General features: G+C 38.9%; 1 protein-coding gene across 1 annotated transcript in view; it reads right to left on the bottom strand.

The window, feature by feature from the left end:
• LOC146139150 (protein jagged-1b-like) overlaps nucleotides 1-19,402 on the bottom strand; it is a 74,917-nt gene extending 55,515 nt beyond the window's left edge. The window contains exons 1-5 of the mRNA XM_083393122.1: nucleotides 19,085-19,402; nucleotides 17,992-18,309; nucleotides 10,621-10,669; nucleotides 9,565-9,843; nucleotides 8,423-8,483 (exon numbers count right to left, since the gene is read on the bottom strand). Of these exons, the coding sequence (XP_083249248.1) occupies nucleotides 8,423-8,483; nucleotides 9,565-9,843; nucleotides 10,621-10,669; nucleotides 17,992-18,309; nucleotides 19,085-19,144 (767 nt within the window). The 5' untranslated portion in view covers nucleotides 19,145-19,402. The remainder of the gene's footprint in view (nucleotides 1-8,422; nucleotides 8,484-9,564; nucleotides 9,844-10,620; nucleotides 10,670-17,991; nucleotides 18,310-19,084) is intronic.
• Nucleotides 19,403-26,556: the final 7,154 nt, after the last annotated feature.

Genomic DNA, 26,556 nt, shown 5'->3' with positions numbered 1-26,556 from the left:
CTTTAAATTCGGCCCTCGTTTTTGGCCAAACAAAAGCGCTAGGTAGACCGCAGCTTTGGGTGGATCAATCGGCGCATTCGGGGACGTCTTACCCCCAAGCGCTGTGGGGTTTTGCGGGTCGCGCATGGGTGACTTTCCCACGCGTGGGGTGAGGAATGTGGGGCTGGGGTCTGGGAGCAGGGGGAGAAAAGAGCGAAAGGGTGAGAGCAGAGTGAGAGGAGAGGGTTGCGCGAACTTCTTGTAACAGCGTGTTTGGGATTTGTAATGGATTGTGTTGGGAGTGTTGGACAAACGACAGAGCACAATTAGAGCCATTATGTCTGCATTGTGACGCAATCTCAATGTTAACATAACCCCTCCCAACAGCGAGGTTTTGAGGTTTCGCTTTGGAAAACACGCAAGTGGGTAAAATCCCGCTACTTGCAATACATTGGAGTTCCCGATGATAAACGATAAGTTGAGGTCTTAACATATTTGTATATATCTATATATATATTTAAATATATATATGTATAATATATTTGTAAATTTATTACTAAAGAAAATAAAAAAGTAGGAAACTACGATTCTAATTTTAATTTAAACTAAAAAAAGCAACGACTGTTCAACTAATCAAGTAGCGATTTGCAGCAGCTTCGTTTGAGCGACGATAAAGCCTCGTTAAAGACGACATATGGACGGGAGGCTGTCGCGGGCCACACGAGCGATTAATTGTTAATAGAACAAGCGACGCGCGCGCTATCTGGGGTCACGGTGAAGTCGAGGGGGGCGGGGGACAATGATGGCCGCTAATTGCTCGCCCCCGTTCTAAAAGGTCAAATGACGCGCGACGCAAATCAATATCGGATCAATTCGGAATCCGGGACAAATTTTCTGGCGTTTAGCCAACTTTCGCGGCCGGGCCACTTTTGTGCGTTTTTTCAAAGGAGCGAATATTTGGCCAGGATATGTGGCTATTTATCGCATGGGTGGTGGAGTGGTGTGTTGAGATGGCAGATGTCCAGTTGATAAGGCAATCGTAAAAACGGAGATAACAGCAAATAAAACGCGAAGGTTTATTTTTGGAGACTCTAATTGAAAGCATTACAGAAAAAAACTTCCACATATCTCATGTTAAAATAGATAAAATCCTCCTACTCTAAAACGACCTTCAAGAAAGTTAATCAGAATCTTTCTTTTTTTATTCAATCTTAGTTAGCCAAAACCCAGTTTACTTTTCACAATTAGCGAAATTTTCGCGTAAACCTTAAAATCATGTAAAAAAAAAGCCGAATCTTCAAAGCCGCGTAAAAAAACACTTGGGTCATGGGTTTTGGGCCCAGGTCCAACTAAATAGGAGTTAGGGCGGCCTTAGTGATCCGCTTAAGTCGACAGGCACTCGCTTAAAACATCGCTTGGTACGAGCTTCAAAGCTTAACGTAGTGGCTAGCAGCATTTGTACTGAGGTCGGTGGACAGTAGAACAACCACACCCGAGTAATGACGGGTTCTGGTGTTAGGAACATGACAAGAGGTGCGACTGCGACTTGTGTTGCAATTTTAATCCCATATTTTTCGACACCGAGCTTCCTATTTATGGTTTGGTGATGAAAAGGCAAGAGATAAAAAAGTAAAAAATCGGGAAAATAATATATACGGATTTAGCACTTTGTGCTGTTCGAAATGGTCGTGTAATTTAGCATAATGCAAAAACTCCATAGAAAGGTTTAAGGATTTTTTTTCGCATAAAAAAACTTCGAATAATGGCAACTGGGGTCTTTACGTATAAATTGAAGACGGAAAAAATGAACAAAAAAATAAAACTGTTAAATAAAAAACATACTAAAATTGATGATGGAGCATTTCCAATTATCCGTGTATATTCGACTAAATACCAGTTCTAAATAGGGCTTCAGGAGATTTAGTATATCATAAATTAGGTGTCCCACTGCACAGGTATCGATCGCCCAAACCTGATGTAAGCTTCCATATGGCGCATTACAAGGCGGTTTATAGCATTTTCCGGCCATAGGAAGTATGGTAAATTAAAGTTGACAACATCTCATTATTCAAGCAATTACATTTCAAGAAGTGTCTACCACGCCGAATTGTCAGTTTGTCTAATTTCTGAACGATGAACCTATTTGAAAAACCAGCAGCAAAAACTGAATTTCCAAGCTTAAAAAAAAACTTTTTGCCAGGCACCAATACACATTTCAGGCATCCGTGAACGAAAAGACGAAGCCGAAATTCTCAACGCCTTATTTTCAACGCCAAAAAGAACAAGAAAAAAACGGGACACGCAACATCGGTCGTGAATGGCCGACAAACATTGACTTGGTCATTTGAGCGTGTACAATGTGTGGTGTTCATGAGAGCTGTGTATATAGAAGTAGGGAGACGTCTGTCAAATCAGTCCCAACAGATGCGTTATGACACGGTTGGCGCTTGCGATCATCTGATGCAAAAGTTACTTGGCATTCAGAAACCTCATTTGGAGAGAAATTCTCCCGTATTTGTGACACAAGTTGCCCCAAAAATGGCAATTTCGACGGATTGTTTATTCGGCAAACACAACACCCGATTTTTTTTGTTTTTCTGTCGGTTTTGTGGTTTTCTGCGAATAAGCTGTTGCCTCAATATTTTTCGGCGATTAAATACCACGACCCTAAGATTTGAACACTAAAAAAATGCAAATTTTACGAAAATATGTGGTATTAAGCAAACTTTCCCTTTTTACAGTTTTTAGAAATATTATGTCAACATTTAGGAGTGAACAAAAACATCCAATACATTGCCGTCACCCAATTCTCTCGGTAAAATAATCACATCTAGGTCTTACAGCGCAAATTTTTTTAAATCTGGCGCAAAAGTCGTCAAAAAACGCAGAAAGAATGGGCGCGGGAATAAAAAAGCGGCGAAAAAGCTCTGGTGTGAACCGGATGCCACGGGAAAAGGCTTGGGACGCAAGAATCGGATTTGTTGGTCTTGCGACAAGCGAGCAGACAGTTAATCCGTCATTCCTAGCGGCGCTTGGCTCGCCAAAAGGCAGCCGACCCCGACTCTGTGGTTTGTTGACTTTGGCGGCCAAATTTCGGGGCCAATTTATACGGCCACTTGCTAACAGGCCGGTACCCTTTTTGAGCTCCAAAATATTAGACGAGGTGATTATGATATATTGGTTTAACAATACAAAAAGTTCATATATCGCTTAAAACCTGATTTTGTTTTGATATAAGCCCAATTAATGTAAATTTGTTCGCTTAATGTGATGTTAGACAATCGTATTTCACTAAAAACGTTGTTCCTGTTATAAAAAAATCTGTTCGTTTAATCAATGCGTAACGTTCATATTTCTCTAAAAACAAACTCAGTGTACTTATGAGTGAATAACAAAATATAAGCAAGCGCTGAAGTTTTATCTTCGAGTTGGAAATACTGATTTTACGCTTCACGGAAGGTTTAATTTTATGGCCAATAAATCAATTCTGGCTCCTCGCGGCAATTCAATAGAGATGTTCCATCCGTGAAAAATCAGGGTCGATCAACATAGGGAATCGTGATTTATCCGAGAAACTATTCAAGTTTAGCGAAGGACGCGGAAATATTGCGATGTTAAAAGCTAACAATGTATTTCAAGCGTTACAATGAATTTCAACAATTTATCACTCGTCCCCTACGTAGTTTTTTTCCATAATCCTCAAATATTTATCGAAAATTGTTTTGCAATATACCCAAAAATCTACAGACAAAAAGGAATGAGAAAAGCCAAAATCCGATTATTGGGACCTTTACCTTGAGACGTCACACTCAGATAACAAAAAATCTCGGCGCGCGAGCTCTAAAATCGCTCCAAGTCCAAAAAAATGCGTTGAGATTTTTCGGCGGCGGTTAGATCGGCAAAAACTGGCGGCCCAGAGCCAAGTGACTTTCACACGGGAAAGATAAGGGCCATAGAGGCGCGGTTGCGGGGTATGGGCGCAACAATAACGGCGGTAGAGTGGCGAGCGTGGGTCGGTCTGGCATCATCACTATCAGCAGCCAGGCCTTGATGTACGTTTCGTACAAAGAACGCTAAGAAAATAACCGCTACACTTGAAGATAGCTCGCACAAAGTACACCGACGTTTCCCCGTTTCGAAAGACCAATAGGGATGGGAATTCGATGCGTCATTGTTACGTCATCGTGACGTAATCTAACATGGGAAATATACGATAGGATTTTTTAATGGAGGCACTATTTTATGGTATTTTTACAACTAAAAAAAGGAAGCGGCACTATTAAGGTAAACCACCGCTAGTCCTGTCCAAAAAAAGCGTAGGGCAAAAAAAATAAAAAGTGACATCACCTTTCGAAAAACGGCAGCCCCAGCCCAAATTAGGAGCGGCAGTATTAAGTTTCGCGGGGGGTCATTACACAAGCCAGCAGTGTTGACTTACGATATGTAGCACGAGTAGCACAGGACGGCCGCACCCCACGGATACACGTGTCTTGCATTTCAAGGCCGATAACGCTGGGCAAGTGCACCTTGACGTGAATAGAAGGAATACCTCCAGCAGGAATTCTCCCCCGCCGAGATTTGAAACAACCAACTGGGATATTTTCGGTAAATCGTTTGCTATTTTAAACGGTGTATCTTTTTTAAATTTCTGCCTCGAGGTATGCTTGATTTGACTTTGACATGTTTGCCTTGAAGGCAAAAGGAATGTTCACATATCTCTGTTGATGGTTTAAATACATTTTTTCCATAAATCGTTCTTGGAATTGACGATTGAAAACCCTACTTTTTAAAACTGCGTACTTTAATATGTTTTAAAAAAACGTTTTCATAATCTTTGGAGCATACTGGTTGAAGGTTGCAGTAAGAATATCAAAGCCCATACAGAAGTAGGAAGCATTTTGAACGTTTGGAACAACACATTCATTGTTGAAAATGAATAAAGAGTTATTCGAAACATTCAAAATGTCACCTACTTCTACACGGGCTTTGATATTCTTATACGTTTTCATGATCGTTTTTATTAACTGTGAGTAATTTTTTTGATCAAGCTAAAAAAATGACGAGCACTGCTTTAAAAGCTTGCGTGCCTACAAACACTTGTGGTTGGCCGAAGGAAACCAAGACATTGGGTTACAATTTATTCGCCCGATCTGGGGCGCTAATCGAAAAAGAAACATTTGCTCGGCCACCTTTCGCCACGTCACAATGGGCTTCGCGGCGCCGAGCAAAGGGGGTAAGTCGAGGCGCGATTATTTGGCAACAAACATGACGCGAACAATGGGTCTCCCCTGGTTGGACAATCGCGCCGATGGTTGGAGACGAAAAGTAACGAAATCATTGGAATTCCGAGTTCCAATCGCCTGCTCATGTTTTTTAATGTAAACGTGCGAATTTTCAACAGATTAAGTAAACAGTTTATGCTGGAAATGAATGTTTGAAACGTTCAAAATGTTACCTACTTTTGTATGGGCTTTGATATACATGTTACGTTTTACTCCAACCTCCAACCATTATGCTTCAAAGACTAACAGTGATTTCCAACCGGGGTAACGTTTCTACAGCATAAGGAGATATTTTATATTCTTTAGGACAATTGTCCTTTATTGGGAAACTTGTTAAACAAAATGTTGTGTACGATTTTGTAAAGTACAATAAATCGGTAATTGTTTTTAACCTTACGCGCTGTTTCAATCAGTTTTTTGTGAAATTACAGTAAAATACTCGGTGAAAATGCTTGTAAGGGTGCTGCAATCACTTTTTTCTGTAAACCCGTACGATACCGTAGGCCAAAAATATCGGGAAACACTGATCTAAAAATACTGAAAAAAAAATGCTTAAACTTCAGACGAAGAGTGGTTTTTAGCAACAGAGCTTTTCGCACGCTATAAACAAACCAAAGAGATATTCCCTTCCGTGCAAAATCGACCCGGTCATTTAGTAAGCGAGTCTAAGCGACTAAAAAGCGGTCGTTGAGCTGAGTATTCGTTTTCCCGAGAACACGCAAATAGGCACGAGCCTTTAGCTGTTCAGTCGCGAGTTTACAAGCTGCATGAGCGCGCCAAGTTGTCACACAAGCCGCAAAGAAGTGGCTCCGTATCAAAAGGACCACATCAAAGCAGCAAGGAAAACCGCGACAGAATGCAAATGGCCCGCGGAACATTGGGCCAATAACTGGCCACTTTTTTACAAGCCATGGCCCGTATTTTTTTACACAGTGTTGGCGCGGCGAGGCTTTTCTAGTTGGTTGTGTCGCTTTTAAAAAAAAAAAAAATTCACGAAAATAATTAAATTGACAGTTATGTAAGAATGCTTGTAAAACGGCTTTATTAACTGGTAAACTTATCAAAAACGATACAACTGAACAAGCTTTAAAAAACTGGAATCGTTTTTAATGAAACTCTACATGTGGCCAGATTGCCTACTTAACTTTCGCTTTTGTGGCTTTTTCATCCACATCAGTCAAAAAATCGCGCAAATAACAGTCGAAATCCCCTTTAATCAGTTTTCGAGATTTTTAACCGCATTTTTTCCTAACTATAAAGAGAAAACGCCGCAAAACTTGGAGTAAAGTGGGTTTTAAGTGTTCGCGAGATCAAAGAAGAGTCGCTTCTCCACTTTGAAAACGCGGCCGAATATCCCCTTAATCAACGGCAACAAGTAACGCGATGCACACAGACCGACCCCGCTATTGTGAGGGGCGAACTCTGTGTTGTGCACGACGCTACCTCAGGGCGCCGTTTAGGCTGGCGGGCGGAGCTTGTGACGTCACTGAAGGCGTCCCGGCGCAGCGTTTGGGCCAAGATCGTTGTCGAGCTTTAAGATAAAAAAAATTGCGCAAAAAAAAAGTGGATATTTTAGACTAAATTTGAAGTTTTCGCATATTATGTTATAATATTTCACCAATAAATTAGGTTTTTTCGGAGGCGGAGTTGAAATTTTGACCGCATTATTGGAAGGGGTAAAGCCTTTTATTTTATATTATTACCCTGATAACATTTATCATTACCCTATATTATATGTTTATCCCAAATCAAATTTCAAGAACCGTAATAAAACAAATCTGATGGCAGTTTTGAACAGCCGTGTTGACTTGACAAATATCGCTGAAACACTGATACGTTCGACAGGATAGTACACAAGGAGGCGTGATGTTGGGTAGAGGGATTATGTGGGGGTGGGGGTCCTTAATGTGTACCTGTGACCGCTTCGAAAAAGAGGTCATTTTTTCAAATTTCAATCTCTTTTATATAGGTGGCTGATTAATAAACGCAAGGCTGCAGTGCCTTTGCTGCTTTTAGGCTACCGTGTGACTTGTTAAATATGGTGGCATACGAAATTGTTCCCTTTTTTCAGTGATACGACTATAGTGAGACTAATAAAAGATACAACATATGTGGACAACAACTGTGATCCTTGTGTATAATCAAACTAATTCAGTATTTTTCGGCCAGTTAAACAAGCAGGTTTTTAAAAAAGCCAAAACGTGCCTAAAAGAGCCTTTTGCGCATATTTGTCTGTCCACGAAATCTGGCCAAAAAACAACCTTCAACCTGGTCTCAACTGTTGGAATTTGACCCGGGAACAAGATCCTCCAACAGGCCAAGTACCAATATCCAATCGGCGATTAACGTGCCAGGCATATGAGGCGCGTTTAACCCGTGACCCGAATATAAGGCCAGCAAGTAGGCACCTAGGGGGGCGGCAAGTACCAAAGTCGCGAGCACGTTGTCGTGCGAGCTGGTTTCCGTAGTTGGCCGTAAAGCTAGTCGTGCCATGTCAGGGGGTTGTAATTAGGCGGGGTGTGAATGAATCTCACGCGCATAAATTAGCTGTTTAACGCAGGGTTACAAGCTTTACTGGCGAGGAAAAATCCGGAAAAAAAGTATTGATTTTGGTATTCTGAAACATTCATATACACAATATGTATTCTGTGATCCTGCCCCATGGAGTCGTACAGGCCAATTGCGTTGTGTTGATTATCACGGAAACATTTCTACACATAACATATAGGACTAGGTGCACAACAAATGTTATCTAGCCTTTCAGAATTCGTTATTTGACCAACGATTGATTTTGCTACGATACATAATAATTTTTTCAACGGTCGATCAAAGTATAAAAACAACTACAGCTAAGGTTAATTTTAAATATTTAAATAAAACTACTTTTAAAACATTCACCACCGTTAAACCTCAAAAACACAGAACAATTACAAAACTTGGGGCGAGATAAAGGAACAAAGTCAAAAAAATATTTTAATCAGATCTGTAACTGTAAACTGCAGTTCATCAGTCGCATCATTGGCGGAAATATGACTTCACCAGTCAAAGTCAAAACGTCGGCCAACATTCAAAGTTCGGAGCCAGGTCACATCTAGGCCTATCGAGATTCGCCAACAACGCCGCTCGCGTTATATTATGATGTCATAATGTGTGTCACTTACGTGCATTCGTTGGGACTCTCACAGAATCCATGTTCGGTGCTGCATCCGATCTTGCATTGCGCTGCGTGGAAATGAAATAAATTAAAACAAGCAAACCTATGGTGCAGCTTGCAAGATTTGATTAGAAGAACGTTATGCTGCGAACTAGTAAATATTGTGTAACAATTATTGAAAGTTTGGCACAAACTTGATTTTTAATTTAAAAAACGAAATTCAGATTACTTGAAAGACAGACTCTGAGTATTAAATGTAAGATAACCTAAAGCTACACAAAATTCCTTAAAACTGTAGATTGTTTTAACACGATAGACTTTTAGTGCAACTTTTTCGGTCAAAGAGCTTCTCAAAACAAACTTTTCGCACAAGACTTTTTGCAACGTTTTTCTATAAAGTGTAAACAGTTATCAGGCGCATTTCAGTTGTTTTAAAATGCGCAAACAAAATCGCGCGTTGTGCGCGTGGCAACCCTTCCTTAAGGCGCCGGCGAGGGGCAATTAGGTCATCTCGTGTTTGTGCTTTTTATACAGAGATAAGCGCGGCCCTTCTATTGTTTGCCAGTGCCTTGCACACTTGGTAAGCAGCCCTAATTTTTTCCTGAACCGCCCGGCAAAAGTGTCGAATCGCAATCGGTTTATCTTTATTAAATTACGCCCAGATCCAAAAGATTTGCGCCGCTGGGAAGATGTTAAATCCAGTTTGGCGCGGATTTATGAGGGGGGGGGTATAGTTAGGGGTCTTTGATCGAGAATGGAGATTAAATGCGAATTTATTTTTTCACAGGGATTACTGTAGTTTTTTGAAGTCCAATGGTTTCCAGCCATTTTAAGAGTATGCGTTTATAGGAAATACAAAAAGAATAATTTAACTACCCAATATCCAGACGAACGAATTTATAGATACAGGTGTTTGTAGATCTGTGAGTGTGTTGCGTGATTTTAAACCTAACAAACTATATTAAAGCTTTTGTGAATTAAAGTTTAAAAAAATTGATAGTCCACCGAAAGTATTACGAATTAAAATATTACTAAACTTAAGTCAAGTCCAACATATGCCAAAATTAGGTCCAAGAATCAGACGGTTATAACTGGTCAAAACTAACATAATTTCGCACAAAAAACTGATCCAAAGGCAAATAGACTCACGTGTTTTGCAGTCTTCGCCCATCCAGCCATCCATGCACTTCTTGTTGCCGCTACTATCACAAGTGTAATGGCCGAAGAATGTGTCCCTCGGCCTGCAGAACTTGGTGCAGTTGAAGCCATAGTAATCCTGGTTGCATCGCACCCGCACTCGGTACACAACATGCGCCGCGTTGCCACTGTGAGTTACTGTGTGCCAACCTGGACCCGGGCTAAGCATACCCGAGTGCACGTGGCGAGTTATGAGTTCGGAGTAGGAGCTGTAGCCGCCGTCGTCGTCGCCTGAGAACGAGTAGGGACGAGTTAATTGCGAGTAGAGCAAGTAGAAATGAGTACAACGAGTGGTACAACGCGTACATTTTAGATTAGAGCAGGGGGTCCTAAACTTTTTTTACCGCGGACCCCTAAAATTTTTTTTTGCTTCGCGTGGACCCCGGTAGTAAATAAATTTTCAAAAATGACGTCATGAATTGACGTCACAATCAAATAGACTTCAGAAATATGCTGATATTTCATAATTTTTTTGTCACAATACAAATATACTTTCAGAAACATGCTGATGATTTAAGTAAAACGGAGTCTAAATACATTCAGTGGCAAATCGTTTCATTTTTAATTAAACTATTTTTTTGAAAAAATGTTTACTTCTTAAATATACACTAATACTTTAATTTGGCCTTCATGGACCCCCTAAAATCAGTTCACGTACCCCCAAGGGGGCCATGGACCCCAGTTTAAGAACCCCTGGATTAGAGCGTTTATGAGTATTAAAAAGTAGAGAAGGAGTTTGTCTATTTTGAGCTAAGATGAGTTTAAAGTTAAACAAGTAGCTTGTTTTCTAGCAATATTTTTATGCCTGTTTTATCTTTTACTTCAAAGAATAAAACTGGCGTTAAAAGTTGCGAGTTGGTGTTAGGAAATAAAAAAATAATCCCGAAATGAGGTAATGATTTCAAAAACATAAATTCGACTTCGGAGTTTTCTACAAGCTTCATAAATATATTGGGATAAATAGAACAATGGAAAGAAATATTTTTTGTAGATTATAGTTAAACGTACCTGTCACGTTGTCACGGTCCAAAACTTCCAGAATCAGAGTGTACGTTCGCTGTAAAACAGAAAGACAGGATTTAAAAACCGAAACTCGAGTTTTCGCACAAAAATTTCACGAGTGCAAAAGCCGTGATTTATGCGCGGGCCACAGGGGAACAAACAGATAGCAGGGGGGACAGGGCATTGACAGAAGACTGGCTGAGACAAATCTGGTTACCAGCGCTCTAGCTGTAACTTAACACCGGGCACAACGCGCGCTAATGCAGCTGACGAAAGAAGGCGGTAAACAGGGAAGAATGGTTGGGATGCGACATGTGACCCAAATCCACTTTTATTCTTCGCTTTTTTGTCGTTAGAGTTCCTTTATTCGAGCAGGAGCCAGTTTCTAAGCCAAACGTAACACTTTCGTGAGGTTTCTTCCGCGCAAAGCCGTCTTGCATTACAGCGAGCGACAATAGACAGAAGCGCGATGAACAGGACACAGGCGCGACTTTAATCCATTACAATCAATTCGAACCGAGCAAAGGCGGTTTCAATCGCTGGAAAAAGCGCTTTTTGTTGCGGCTCTGGAAAGTTTTAACGCCGCCGTTGAACACAAGCGTAACTCGATCGAAGCCGAGCTTATTGCGCTCTGCTGATGGGTTTTGCGGTTTCGCTTGATTCCGGGGAGCCACTAACAGCACTCCTTTGCTTCGGGAGGCGACGAAACGCGATACGACAAACTTAGCGCCTCGTTCTCAGACAATTACGCATGCCCCCCCCCCCCTCACAAACCAGCACCGCGTGTAATTCTATTAGTCGGAAAGGCGAGATTGGCCGCGCCGTTTAAGCAGCGAAGGCGGGAACTATAAGACAACTTAAGATGGATTTGACCACAAAGCTTTATTAACTTTTATGCTACAATGGCAAAAATGTACATCCTAAATTCACAATAAAGTTGTATAATTTGTATTAAGCCATTAGGGACGAAAGAGTTTTATTGCGTCATGTCTATTTTTTGCAGACATTTGTCATTATTTATTTGAGTAGCGTTGGTTTAGTTTTCTTTTATATATATTCATGTGAACATTTATCCATTCTTTCGCCAGGGTTGGGTGTTTTGTTTATTTCCGCGCCCTTTGTTCAATTTAGCTTCATGTTCGTTGTGCGTTTCACCAGATAACCGGTGTTGGGTGTTTATTTTGGGAAAAGCACGAAAGGTTGCGCATCTCCTAAATCCTTGTTTGCGTTAATCACACACCAACCAGTGGTGAACGACCACAGCAAGCAACTGCAATCGGCGGAAGTTTGCATTTCACTCTTCAGCTATTTGCATTGGCAAGGGCTCCATCAAAACTTAACCGGTGAAAAAAGTCGGCGAATTTTCCGAGGTTTCTCAATAAGCAATCAGCGCTAATGACGAGATAATGGGTGCCTGGCGGCTCGGTACACTAGGGTAGGGGGGAGGGGTGTTTAAAAGGCAATCTGGCTTGGCTGTAGTGTTGACTTTCTCACCATTGGACGCGATAAGGGTGTTACTTGAGGCCTGCAAGTGCTATCTCCGATTTCGCGAGAAAATTTCCACCAGAAATGTGGTTTCCGCTCGTTTTTTTGCGAATAACCACGATTTTACCGAAATTTTAAACCGATTTTGCTCAGTTTATCCTAGGAAAGCTTAAAGTTTTAAAATCGATTAACAAAAAATGTTCTGTTTATTGTCTTTTGATACACAAAAACCTAATGCTAAACTTTATAAACAAATATATAAATTTATTTAACCTGACATGTTTGCCAAAAAAGTTAAAAATAGTTATAATTTTAATACGAATATAAAAAACTTTTTTTTCGGTAAACGTTTTAGAAAGTTGCGAAATCAGCTTGAAATTTTTTTGAGTTGCAAAATAACACCAACATAAAAAAGCGTTCATCGAATAATTTAGCCTGTGTGGGCAGAGCACACAGAGTTGGGGAGTTGGTTTATGTAACCCTAAAACTGCCGGCGACGGACAATAAGATTTCCACGATGGTCAAACGCGAGTGGGGCTCGTAAAGCTCCAGCCATTGCTTGCTTTTCTCAGGCTTTACAGCTGGCCCACTGATTGTTTTGACGTCACGCATTTAACCACAGGTTGAGACTCCCGAAAAAAATGCGGTTTCTTTTGGTTTTTGAGGTGACTTGTCGGTTTGGGCCGCTGGCAACAAAGTGTACTGTGTTTTGGCATTTGTATTCAACAAATATGGAGAATCAAGTTTGTGAAAGACATTGTTGCTTTATTCATGTTAATCTGATAAAGACGGCCAACTTTAATTCACAAATCATTCTTGTTAAGCAAGATTTTATTTTATTCGCTACAAGCCTTTTTAATTCGACTAGGAAAAATGACGGTGGTAAAAATAACAACATCAATTTTCCAAAGCTTAGTTTTCCTAATTAGTTTGCGCTAATTAAAGAACGACCAAAGTGAAAATTCCTGCTTTTATACCCAAATCTCCTCAAATTAGGCGAAACTTTTTTTCCGCTGATCCAGCTTATTTAATTTGGCAGCACAACTCGCAACGGCAAAAAAATTGTCAGCGCCGAAGAGAAATTTGACACAGACCTGAAAGAGCCGCACCCGACTGTGAGATTAAGTCGTCTGCCCAGACACGGACCTGATGAGCGCTTGGTAAGGGCCTGGCATGCGATACACGCAATTACACCGCACGTCGCTACTCCTCGAGAGCAACTGAAATAGCTCAGTTATACGAGCGACGAAAAATTCTGTCAAGGCTGTTTTTTTAATGTTTTTTTGCGATTTTTTTTGTTAAAAAGTCTCAATGAAATGTGCAAAGTTGAATCGTGTAAGTTTTAAAATTAGAAACATAGTTTTGAGTGATATTCATGGGTTAGAATGCGCGGGCCCGCTTAAAAACAGATACACTTTAAAAACAGTGTTTCAATTTGAACTTTGCGTGATTTTTACATAACTTTAAAATAAAAAGTAGCTTTAAAAGTCACTAATAAACGCCGGCGCAAGTACAAGGGCGGATATAAAAATACACAAGTCATGGTTTCTGGCAAAAGGTTACGGTGTCTAAGCCACGGCCGAATCCAAAGCCACAGCAGCAGAGAAGCGGTCGACGAAAGAGCAACAACACCTTACTTGGTGGAGAATAAACACAGACGGGAGGCGACAAACCAACTCGAGCGGCGCTCATCTCAGCCAGCACGTTTAGGAGCTCCTACTCTGCTAGAAGAGAGAGGTGCGCGCCAAGCCCGGGTGAAGTTTACGCCAGGGCGGTTAAACAGAACCGTGGGAAAAGCAAACGAGACGAGCCCATCTGACAAGCGGAACGTCTGAGTTAGAGCTGACTCCCTTTCCAGGTAACACTGGCAAGCTATTTAGGCTGCTGCTGATGCTTCGGGCAAGCGACAATTGCTAAACGTGTATTCCGGATTACCTTGTCGCATTTGTCACTCTAAACAATTTATCTTTTCTTTTCTAACTTATTATTCTTTGATTGTGTTTTTTTTCGTTTTTTTACCAACTAATTAAACTTTTGGGTACAATTTTGTAGCTTTTGCCTTTTATCTCGTTCATCCCATAAACGCATTTTTTTTCGATTTTTTGGTTTATGTTTGGATCAAGTTGCCATTACAAATGATTGATTAAACTTTTCCAATTATTAATTGTTTTTTAGCTCCAGTTATAGTTGTCACACTCAACAATTTTCTTGTTATTTTAGCTAACTTTTATTTGAGAATTATTTTCCTATGAATAACGATTTGGCTCTAAGTCAATATATACTATATTTGTTCGACTGATTTAAATTTTGTGGTAATTAAATGCCGTTTAGCCACTGATTAACAATGTCACAACGACACATTCAAATCGTTATGCCTCACTTAACTTGCAATGTATGCCGACAAATTTTGCGCTGTGATCGAGCCAAAAAAGCGCTTCTTGTGTCTTCAATGCAAACACAAGGTAAGCCCTGGCGAAATTTGTCAGGCTTGCGCGTGAAAACCGCAACAGACATGGCCAGTAGTCGACGATATCCCTTCACCGTGGGGCGCCGCGTATCACTACGAGCCTAATTCGATCATGGCGTATTGTTACGAGCGGCTAATGTGGACATTCAATAACCTGACGCACCCTGCTCTCCTATCTGTTGGAGCGGAAGCCAGTGGTAAGCTTTGTCCGGTCGTACGTGGCCCTATTGAACTTCTAACTGCTTTTAAACCGGCGTTAATAATGACGGCTGATGGGTAATTATTGCGGTCACAAAGAGGGGGCAAGGGATGGCACAAAGGCCAGGGTAAAGGCGATAAAAGTACGGCGTTTTAGGGGAAATTTGTGTATTTTTCTAATATATCGGTGAAGACTTTCAATAAGAATTTGTTTTAAAGCGTTTCTTTTCATTTTCGACATCACAAAATACAACTTAGTTGTGTATGGGCTTCAAAATTTGTCGTGCATTCAACTACAACCTGAAGCCATTATATGTTTCTTTGTTTTATTTTTTTTTTTTTTTTTTTTTGTTACTTAACGACACTTACACGAGCTTAGTTCGATTGGAGGAATGCCTTGATTTGTTGGATTCGCTTTTAGACTGCATAGTGGTTTTTCATTGAAACTTTGAAAGCGCCGTTTGCTTCTAAACAAGCCTCCCAAGTTGTAGCAGAACTAATGTCCGAAAGCGCGGTTTGGCTCAAGGGCACTTGTTGCACACATGCGGTCAGTCGGCGTGACGAAACAGAGGCGCGCTCGCGCTCTCTCCTATCACGTCACAATGCCGAAACAAGTCGCCCCGAAAAAACGAGGGGGGGGGGGCGAAAATCAATTTGGGGCAACGGCGCGGAAAGGCAAGTTAACAATGTCTCAACGCATCTGGAATTTGTCAAGGTTCCACCGTGACCGTAGCCCTGTCGCGACGCTTGTTCGACTAGGGCAGCGAAATCGCGCTTTTCAACGCTTTTGGGTCGCCCATTGTTGCCTAACAAGCGGCCATTGTGCGCTAATAAACAGGTCGCGCGATGATACGCCGCACCGTGACACCGTCACGTTGCTTATCGCGGGAAAAGTCGAATTTTTGCACAAAAACTCCGCGTCTGTGTAGTTCAAAGTTAGCAGGAGCGTTATTTTATATTGAGAATTCAAAATCTTGACAAATCCGTTGTTAATATGAAAACGGCGAATTTGAAGTTCAGCTTCACGTGTTTCAGTTTGCCCAACATTCAATACTAACTTTTGAAAGCAATTTTTCTACACATTTCATTCTAAACGCAAAAACCATAGTTTCTTACGCTTGATTTGGGAAATAACACAAAAGCAAAGGCTTTAAACCTGACCTTTTCAGGTGTGCGAAAATTTCTGGCCACACGATTTGTGTATTGCGAGGTGTCGATAATTTGCGGCTTTCAAAATATTTACATCTGCGCGCTGCGAAGTTACAGCGTTGAAAACGCACACACAGCTGTGCAGACCAAACTTAATATAAACAAACGGGCAAAAGTCACCTGTGGTTGGCAAAAAGCAAGCTGGAGTCTTGGACAGCAAAAAGGGAGTCAATTAACTGGACATAAATCTTTACAAACAATAGCAGGGCGGACTGTGCGCTATAGTTGCCGGCGCTCGTCAAGGCGTGATAATACAAATAGATTAGCAGCAACGCCTTCGCCGCTTTGCTGATACGTGTCCTGGTGTTGCTAATGAGCAACGTAAACAATAGTTTAGTGCCGGGCAAATGCGCGAAGACCGGACACCAATTGTATAAACAGAACTCTAGCGCGTGCGTCAAATCTGCTGTGATTGAGTTTTGGATTTCGACGTTGTTCAATGAATACACAAGTAACCACATCGGGAGCTATTTGATTGAAACAGCTTATGGGTAAAAGGTAAAATTACAAGGCCAGTAAGAAACCACCTAAATTTCCCCACGAAAATGTTACCAAATACTGTTTTCGCAAATCAGTGATTTTGGCAAACTCTTTTATGTGGACTTACATTGTTAGACATGAATTTGCTCAAATTTTGTTACAACAACTTTTACTGAATTTATAAAACAGCGATTTCATCAAACGTTAATAAAGAAACTTATATCGTTATGTTTAAGACAGCCTAATTTCCTTACAGTAACTTTGCCAAATACTGTTTTTACAAAACAGCAAATTATTCGACATAATTAGATTGGATTAAATTGCAAGACTCAGAATATTTCAAATTTGTGACAGAAGGCCAACTAGGCCTTCAGCCAAATACTAGAGCTTCACATAGCACGTGTGACCTAGCACAGTCCCGTGCAAGTAAAGACTTCGTGAGGCGAACAAAGCGATACTAATGTGACTTTTTAATTAGGACTATCAGAGCGCTGGCGTCTGATGGTGCTTTGAAGTCTGACGCTAGGGTGCTTGATGTTGAAATTAGCGGACTGTGGCCGGCGATAAGAAAGCGACCGTTCTGTGCGCAGCGTATAAACGACTACACAGAAAGCAATCTTGTTTCAATCAGCCCCCATTGGCAGCCTTCTGGTTGCAACATAAGGGCACTTTACGCTTTCGCCTTATCTCCAGCGAAATCGCGTGGCTTTTTCGACGGAAAATGCCCGGTTGGACACTTTAGCAAAACGCGGACTGAGGGTGAAAAATTAGGGTACGGCACTCGCCGTGAATTCGTCACAGTAGATAGGGCGAGACGAGCACGTGAAAGAATAACTCCTCTCGAGTGCGACGCTTAAAGTTGCCGGTTGTGAAAGTGGAAGGGTCCCCGGATGCCGTATGTGCAGTCACTAGTGTTATCCCTTTATACGCCGAATTAGTTTCTCGGAGCACAAAAGTCTTTTACAACAACAAGGGTTTACATTCTGCTTGTTGAAACTAAACGCCACAGACTGGTACGCTTACAGCTTTCTGAGTCTAGGGATTTGCTTAAATGCCGGAGATTTTTATTGATTAGCAAGCGACAAGCGGTAAATTCAATTTCACGCCTTCTTGTGATTCAAGGCTTAAAACCGCAGAAAATCTTTCTCATCGCAATTACCCGATTCCTAAACTCATTTGCCCGGAATAGGAAACCAAAAACAGTGCGCTACAGTTCTTAAAATTTCACAGCGTTGTAAAAATTGAAATGGTATTATAGCGTTTGATCATGGGCTTTTGGTAGCCTGTTTTACGAGTTCCAGCGTATAGTGATTGCTATTTCAAACATTTTATAGCTGTTTAATGCAGTAGATTAACCGACGCCGTAGTTCAAGAGCTGGCAAAGTTAGGAAGCCCAACTGAACGCCAAAGTTAAAATGCAAGCATTACAAACTACAAAGGGGCTGTCTCGACAACAGTAGCCTGTCGCGTCCATCAACGCAGCGCAAATGTACAGTTTGCAGCAGTGGGAATCAAATTAAACAAAAACGGCGACTTACCATCCAAGTAAAGCGCAGCGGGATCTTGATACGACCGGGGTTGTCCGGGTCGTCTGGCCGCTCCACACTAAGCGAATTTCCGCCAAGCACAGAGGTGGTCGTAAAGCCGAAAGTACAGGTATCTGAGCTGCTGTCACTGCCGCTGATCTGGTATTCTTTCAGGCAAAGGCGCAGAAAAGTGTCGCATTTATCGGCAGGGCAAATACCGTTTCCTTGCCGCTTTCCATCGCAGCATTCGCCACTGTTCAGCTCACCGGCAGTGTTCTGCAGCCGGACAATTTGAAGCTCGAAAAATCCGTTTTGCGTTGCCCGACACATCTGTAAATTCAAACGGCCATTAGTGACTTCCTAAAACAAGCAAAGCGCCGCTGTAACTGTCCAGCAAAGGACACGGGGTGACTTTTCGCGACAAAACATTTCAAGCGCGGTGACGAAAATAAACAGCCAGCAGCCGGATTTAGCTGCTTACAGGGGCACGCGATATTAGGATGGCGGTTGAATTGGTTAAAGGGCCGTGGCTTGAACGCCAGTTTACCAGTCTAGTGACTAACTGCGGACGAGATCTTTCAGCATTGGGAGCGATACATCGCTATTTGTTGGTCGCCCGGGACTTTACCAAATCCCTGGAGCAAATATCAGTTAAGTGTGCAAGCCACAGTGTAGCTTAAGCCACGCGTATGCTGGAACTGTATCCTTAGACAACATCTGATATACCTTAACATCTCAATTCAGTCGCAGTCGTTTTATACCGTTTTATACAGTTAATATCAAATCTGTAAAAACTAAGTCACACTAATTAAAGATAGAAAGAATATCAAAGCCCATACAGAAGTAGGTTTCATTTTGAACGTTTCGAATAACTCTTTATTCATTTTACCTACTTCTGTATGGTCTTTGATATTCTTACTAGGTCTTACTGCAACCAATAGCTGCAAAATATTAAAACAATTTGCGTAAATATTGTTAAATTATACGAGTGTAACATTTTAAAGTTACTATTTACTTACAAAAAGTTTTACACAATCATTAGGTAATTTGCTGATTTCTAAGATCGATGACATGTTATAATTTTACCGCAAATTGGAGCGCTTACCTCGGCCAAAATAATCCATAGAACAAGTATTGCCAGACGTCGCGAATAAATTACATCCATAATAAGGCAATTTCACAAATCTTTTCAGGTCTTGCGTTTATAATCCAATTGGCGCAAGCTGAAATCTCTCGCAGATGTTGTAGGTCACTTTATTTCCACTGCCAAACAACCTGCATGCTCAGTATGGTGTGTTCACGGCGTTCAAGTCACTTCTCTTAATGGTTCTCACTAAAAAGGCCAATCTTTCTTGTCAATGGTTACAGATGCATACAGTTAGTGACAATTTTCTGCAGATATTAGATTCCTACACAAAGTTGTTAAACTTTCAGGCTCTAAACAACACATTGCGTGTGCAATATCATTGAAAAACACGACTTAACAGAAAATGTAAGGCCAAAATTACAAGAAACCTTCAATAAAGCTTAAACTGTTTACAACAATAAGTTTACTTAAGTTCATTGAAAAGAATTCTCCAATCTCGCGGGTTTCATTGGCATTGTTACGTCACATTTTCGATTGTTATTTCTCACAGTTTTCCTGTCGCGTGGTTTGCCAACTCTAAGCAAAGGCCAACATTTTCTAAACTTGTTCCGCTTTATATAGCTGCTCTCAACTGACATATAAAAACATCCTGATACAAGGTATCCAACTGAAATTGACTGGTCCGACGGAGAAATTAATAAATGCGGTCCGCATCTATACGGGTTTGAAAACCACTCGAGAAATATTAGTTTTTAGTTTCAACGAGCTTCTCGTCCGAAAAGAAGGTCGGCGCTTTTTTCTCCATTTTTTCTCTCTCTCGTCGAAATTCTGGCGCGCCAAAGCAAACAGACGCTTTACGCCACCGTGCGGTAAATCAAATCTATAATGGATTTCAGCATTTTATAATTTGCTTTTAATCAGGATTTTAGAATTAGCATGTATCTAGTGATTAACGATTAACTAACTAGGTGCAGAAAAGTGAAAAAAAAAATAGAAAATACTATGTAGCTGAATGTCAATTATGGATGTTTGCTTCTTCGTGTTAATTTGGTTAACTATACTCGATATTTTGGGCAAAAATTCAGCAGGCCAATCCAGTACTAAACGACGTTGTTAGTTAAACGAGAAATAAAATCTGTTTTTTGTTTTATTAAATTTACCTTTTAAGCACAAATCGCGACTTTGAATCGTTTGAATCCTTGGCTTAAAACGTTGTTTCAGTTTAAAACGGAAAAGTACCACCCTGCTTTTTGCTACTTACAATGAATTAAATATATAAATCAAACTTTTTTACGTTTATTACGAAAAATAAATAAAAAACAAATACCTTAAAAATAAGCAAATAAAATTTCACTGAGTTCTTAACCAAAATTTCAGCTACTTTTGTATCTTTCTACACCTTTGATATAATACCCACAGATTAAAGAGTAGGTTTTTAAGTCAGTATGCAGGTAACTTTATTAATTCTATATGTACCCAAAAAAATTATTTTACCGTAGCGACCTTTTGGCTTATACTTTACCCATTGGTTCAAAGTAAATAATGAATTTTCACTGTTTCTACCAATGTGCGTGGGAAATTACTAAAGAAAGCCCGTAGTTTTATTCCATTAAAAACAATCAGTACACAATCATTAAATTGAATCTATTACGGCTGTTTTAAACGATTGTTGGTATTCACTAAAACCAGCCAAACGAATACAGCTTTGTCATTTTTCTTTATTATCTTTCCTTTAATTATGCGTCGTTGGCAATTTATCAATCAGCGTCTTCGCGTAGCCGTGGACTTCAAGAGATTCGAGAAAGCATTCACAAAGGACTGAGTAAATATAGAGTAGTATTAAGCGGTTAGAGAAAACGGGTCTCGAGCCATTTTTTTACAAATTAAGCTATTTTTTCAACAGATTTTTTGAAGTGCTGACAAAATTTGGAAGGTAATCTGCCGTAGCAAAAATGGAAGAAATCACTGGCCCCGTTACTAATTTTACAAATTTTCAGTTTTTTCACCAAGCCTTGCCTTGTGGTTTAAGGAGAGTAAATTTTTTGATAGGCTTTATTTACATCTGTTTGTTTATCCTTTATGTAAGAAATGCTACAGAGCGCCATTTCTTCATTAGGCAAGTTTTTATAGTCCTATAATTTCTTCGCAGCATCTTATTACTATCCAAATAAAAAGAGTGGTATTTTAGTGTGGTTAAACACAAAGGATGGGGCGTGTGTTTAAAACAAGAGAACAAAAAGTGGTTTCTGATAATATCGGATCGGATCCGATACCCGATGCCAAGTGTTAGTATCGGTTCGTGTCCGATACTAGGGTGGTATCGGTGCCGATCCGATAACAAGTATTTGTGGATTAAATCTGTAGTCTCCGATCTAAACTGAATAAAAATTGCAATTCTTTGGTTGACAACGTCACCATTTTATTAATTTTTCTCGTATGATCAAAGCAATAACGTCGTTTAATGTATGACAGCCGCAATATTTTTACCTAACGTATACAGAATCGGCACAAACTAAGAAATATCGAACATCACTCAATAAATACCAAAAAGTGATTTTAGTCTTATTACTCTCATTCTAGCTGCATTGAGACTAGGATTGTCCGATAATATTGGACAGGAGGCGATACCCGATAACATATAGTATCGGTAATCGTCTAAACCAGAGTGGCATCGGTGTCAACATGGTATCAAATTATTATAGCAATTTCGGCCACAATCTACGCTCCAACCCGGCTCCCTTAAAAGGTAATTTTATCAGAAAATGGCAGATTGACAACTAAAGGTAACTAAATTTCTTCGCGCTAAAGCAAATTTTGGTTTAATAACTGTAAAAAACATGAATTTTTGATTTTATTAATTTTTCTCGTTTTTCGATATGTCACTTGGTATCGTATCTGATCGTGGTACTTTTTGGCTAAAATATCAATATCAAAATGAGTTGTCATATACCGGGCATCCTTAATTGTGATACAAACAAAGCTGTGTGTCTTTCTCGTCATATTGAAACTCAGCCGAAAATAAACCTGTGAATTTGTTGAAGTCAAATTGCTTCCATTACACTACCTATACTCTAGCGCCGCTACGCGGTAAATCATAATAAGGTTCAGTGAGAAAAGTAAGGCTTTCAGATGTGTTTTCGGTTTTCTGTAAAACTTACAGAACTCTCTAAGCTACTTTAACAGAGAAGTGGGAAATATGCGATAGAGGCCAATTTTTGCCCTTAAATTTAATTTTACCTAAAAAATATGGAGAAAAAAATTAATAAAAAACTCGCAAATAGGATACAACATTTGAAAGTATTGTTTCTGTAACACCTATGAGACGAAAAACATTTTTGTTAACATTTTTCTCATTTTTGAGCAAAAAACAATTTTTACCTTTCGACGATTTTTCCAACCCAATGGCATATTTTAGATGTGGGAATATTTAAGACCATGAATTTGTTAAAAGCTTTATAATTTTTTCAGCATATTAAACATAATCTAAAAGCGACCAAATAGCACTTTTCTATTCCTCCCAATTGTCGCTACAACGTGCAAAACCGCCAAAGCTCAACCGCGTTTTACAAAACGTACAGCAAAGCTATCGTCTCGTTTTGTTTGCATTGCTTAATAACCGCTAGAAGATGCCAAAGTGCGTTATGTCAAACGTCGCCATAGCAACGCGGCTAATGTGTTTACCCACAACCCTGTTGGTGACAGGTCCACTTGTTACCCATTGCATAACCTGTTTTCTTCAGCCTACTATAAGAAGTTACCTCAACTGCACAATTAAATGCCTTTGAACTACAAAAAAAACACAAAGTTTTGTAAACTAACAAAATTATTTTGTGCATTGAGAACATAAAAATTTGCAACAAAAAATGTTTTATTTTTTTTAGTCTAAAACTGTGGAAACTAACTTTTACTTGACTTTAAAGATTATTAAAACTCCGGTGTTTTGTCAAATTCATTTTTAAAGCGTTTAATGTTTCCTAATTATATTTTGTACGCACCTGTTTTTATTAGAGTTTCTATTTTTATAGTATATCGTATTGATAATTAATAAAACTTCCATGCACAGCGAAATCTTTTTCACACAACTCCATTAATGTGAACTACTCTCGCGATTTTTGCTGTTTCAAAATTATTTCGATATAATAGAAACATCGAACCGATTTTACCAAATTGTGCACAAACTACAACAAATATGTCACACGACTTTTATGTGGTTAGTATTTTCCTAAAAGTAAAACAGAAATGTATGCTGTCAATTCGGCCCTATCCTCTTCATAAAATCTAATGGTACTAAAAATCTACAAAGAACTCCTTTCCAAATATAAACATCAAAACTATAAAATCTTCGTAAATTGCCGTATTTGTCTAATACTGAACATAATGCTACCTCATTAACCCATCTCAAAAGTTTCCAATAATATTACTTTTAACAAGCAGCCAAGCACGAAAGATAATTTGTCTAAATTTTTGTAATTTGCGACTCCGCTGTGGTCTTGTACTACACCCCTTCAAACTGCCTTGTGTGGTACTCAGCAAATTGTTGTTTAGAAATATGTCACTTATTAATAGCTCCTGCGTTGCAAACACAAAATCAACACAATTAACACCTTGACTACAATCACCTTTGCGATTTCGTAGCTTGTCTCAAGTGAAGCTAAATAATCGTTTTTAAATAAATAGACTTTGAATCAGTGTATTTATAGAATTTCAACGCAATTTTTTTTTTAATTTCGCTTTAACAAGGTTTATCAAACATTTTGCTAAATAATTAGTTTATTTGTAAAATAAAAACTTCAAACTATTATTATACTTTTTGGGAAATATTTCTTAATTATTTTGAAATTTAATTCATCAATCTATTTATTAAAAAAAATAGGTTTCCTTATCACATATCCGACCATCAATATCAACTTCAGAAACTATTTTTCGGCTTCTTGTATATCTTTGTCATTAAATGTGTCTATTAACACTTTGAAAACAGAACCATACACATCTCAGCTATCTAATACTTTCTATTTAAGCTATAGTCAGCTAAAATCTCAAAATGATGAAAGCGATGATCAAAAACAGTTGATCTTCGTAATAGTTCCACAAAACTCAATCTGACACGCACATACAGCTATGTAGCGTCATCTAGCGGAATCTTTTTAACCTTCCCTTTGCCACCAGGTGTCTCGATTGAAGACTGTTTCGAAATTTTTGTTTTTTTGTCAGCATTCTGTTAAAAAATTGAACTACAAAACTTAATTGAACTACAAAACTGTATCACGATTTAAAAGCAAAAGCAAAACTAAGAGTTAATGGTTGTGACATCTATGTCTTAATAAGGCTGTTTCATTGGTAAAACCAAGCTTTAATAGGAAATTAAAGATGTTATAAATTCCGAATGGAGTAAATTATAATGACAACCTCATACTTACTCCACGACTTTGTAATCCTGCCTACTTAAACATAAACTTTCAACATAGTAAAAAATCTAATAAAACCAAACAGAAGTACGTATATCATTTTGAATGTTCAAATATCTCTTTACTTATTTTCATCTACTACTTACAACGTCGTACTACAACCTCAACTCTTTTTCCGTCAAAAAAACTACTAAAACTAAAAAAAAATTAGAAACTTCCTGTTTGAAAAACAAAATCCTGGAAAGTCATAAATTTCCACATTTAACTAGGCCAAATCCAGAAAGTAATTTTGTCGACCTACCGGAGTTTTTTCGTTTGCGGAGCTTGATTCTCCACTGGCCCCGATTTCGATGAAGGATTGGCAGGAATTGCTGGAGGCTGATTTATCTGAGAACTTGCGCTTTCTAGCCAAGAAACTTCGCACTTTCTTGAACCTGAGTCGCTCCTGTTTTATAAATAAAAAGCTACGGTTAAAGAAAACAAAATTGGTTAAAGTTGTTATTGTTATACAAGAGAAGGAAGATTTAGACTCAGTAGTGCATAAACCAAATTATGTTAGAAATTTAGCAAGACCAACTATACTAGTCGTCATACGATCATTTTTTAAAGTTAGTTTATAGTTGCTTCTTTTTTTAAAGTTAGTTTATAGTTGCTTCATTTTTTTAAAGTTAGTTTATAGTTGCTTCATTTTTTTAAAGTTAGTTTATAGTTGATATTTTGTTGTTGGACTAGTATGTCAACCATATTTAAACTTCATGAAGAATACTCAAATTATTAAAAGCGGCTGAAATTATCTTTTTAATGAAATAATATTTCGTATGATCCATTTCCCCTTAATTTGCTATTTTGACAACCCTATAAATCCGCCAATGCAAAATAGTTTTATCACATTTACTCTTTTCACAGAAGTATTGCCATTACAATGACTCTAATTACTTGTTACACTCTAAATATACACTGGAAATTAAGCTTTTCATGAACGAAAGACAAGTTTGCAAAAACACAACCAGTGTTGTGAGTCAATTATCTGCACTTAATTCACTGTTTTTTAACCGGCTTGACTTGACTTGAGTATTTTAGACAAATGCCTTGGCTTGAAATGAGAGGTTTTCAATCAGCATTTTTTTGTAAAATTTGAGTTTTTTATCTTAGTTTTTGCACATTAAACAATTTGCTTTCTGTATGCTGTATATTGCGTTTAGTTAAGGCGAGAAAAAGAAAGGAAAAATAAAAAAGACTGGACTTAGACTTGAGTTATTTTACAAATGGCTTTACTTAGACTTAAGTTATTTTACAAATGGCTTTACTTAGACTTAAGGTATTTTACAAATGGCTTGTGTACAACACTGCATACAAACGTATTCTAGTATGTTGCAGTTGCGATTCGCTAGCATGTCTATACCTTGATTTGTGAAATAGTTTTATCTGTTTTTTGTTGATCGCTCGGAAGTTTGTCTGTCTCTGGTTTCCTTGTGTCTGTCACCAATCTGTGAAGGTCAACTTGACCAGTCTTTCGTTCGAGGGCGTGAAGCCCAAAGTTGTTGGCCAAGGACCTGAAAAATGTGAAGGATCATAGAACATATTATGCAAAACAATAATATTTAACAAAAGTACCAGTAAACAAAGCTTTTTTGAAAAAGTTGTAGAAAAATTAGGAATATTTTACCAAAAATGCCTTATGCTATGAAAAAATTATGGAGATTATGCGAAAAACTATCACGTTTTAAAACATCGCCAGAATTATATAAAGGCATAGAAATATTGAAATTAGTCTATACCCATAAAATAATATGGTAATTACCATATTATGGGCTTGGTCATAAAGCTATTTTAATGAAACCCATTTTATGGCTGTGGCAATTGAACAACTTAAAAAATCACAACCAGGTAACCTTGCAAAATAACTTCACCAGAAGTCTTTTTCCACAAAAAAGCAGTTTGGCAAAAACACTGAACTAATCAACTTGAAAACAGTGTCTAAACACTGATTCCTAAAATTTATAATATAAACTTTTTTAATTTATTGTTACAGTCAATTTTTATTGTATTGCAAAGCTGTATAACTTCTAAACTCTTTGAACTAAA

This window comes from Ascidiella aspersa, chromosome 6 (genome assembly GCF_963924565.1).
Source record: "Ascidiella aspersa chromosome 6, kaAscAspe10.2, whole genome shotgun sequence".
Lineage (NCBI taxonomy): Eukaryota > Metazoa > Chordata > Ascidiacea > Phlebobranchia > Ascidiidae > Ascidiella > Ascidiella aspersa.
This window is presented reverse-complemented; position numbering and strand designations above follow the sequence as displayed.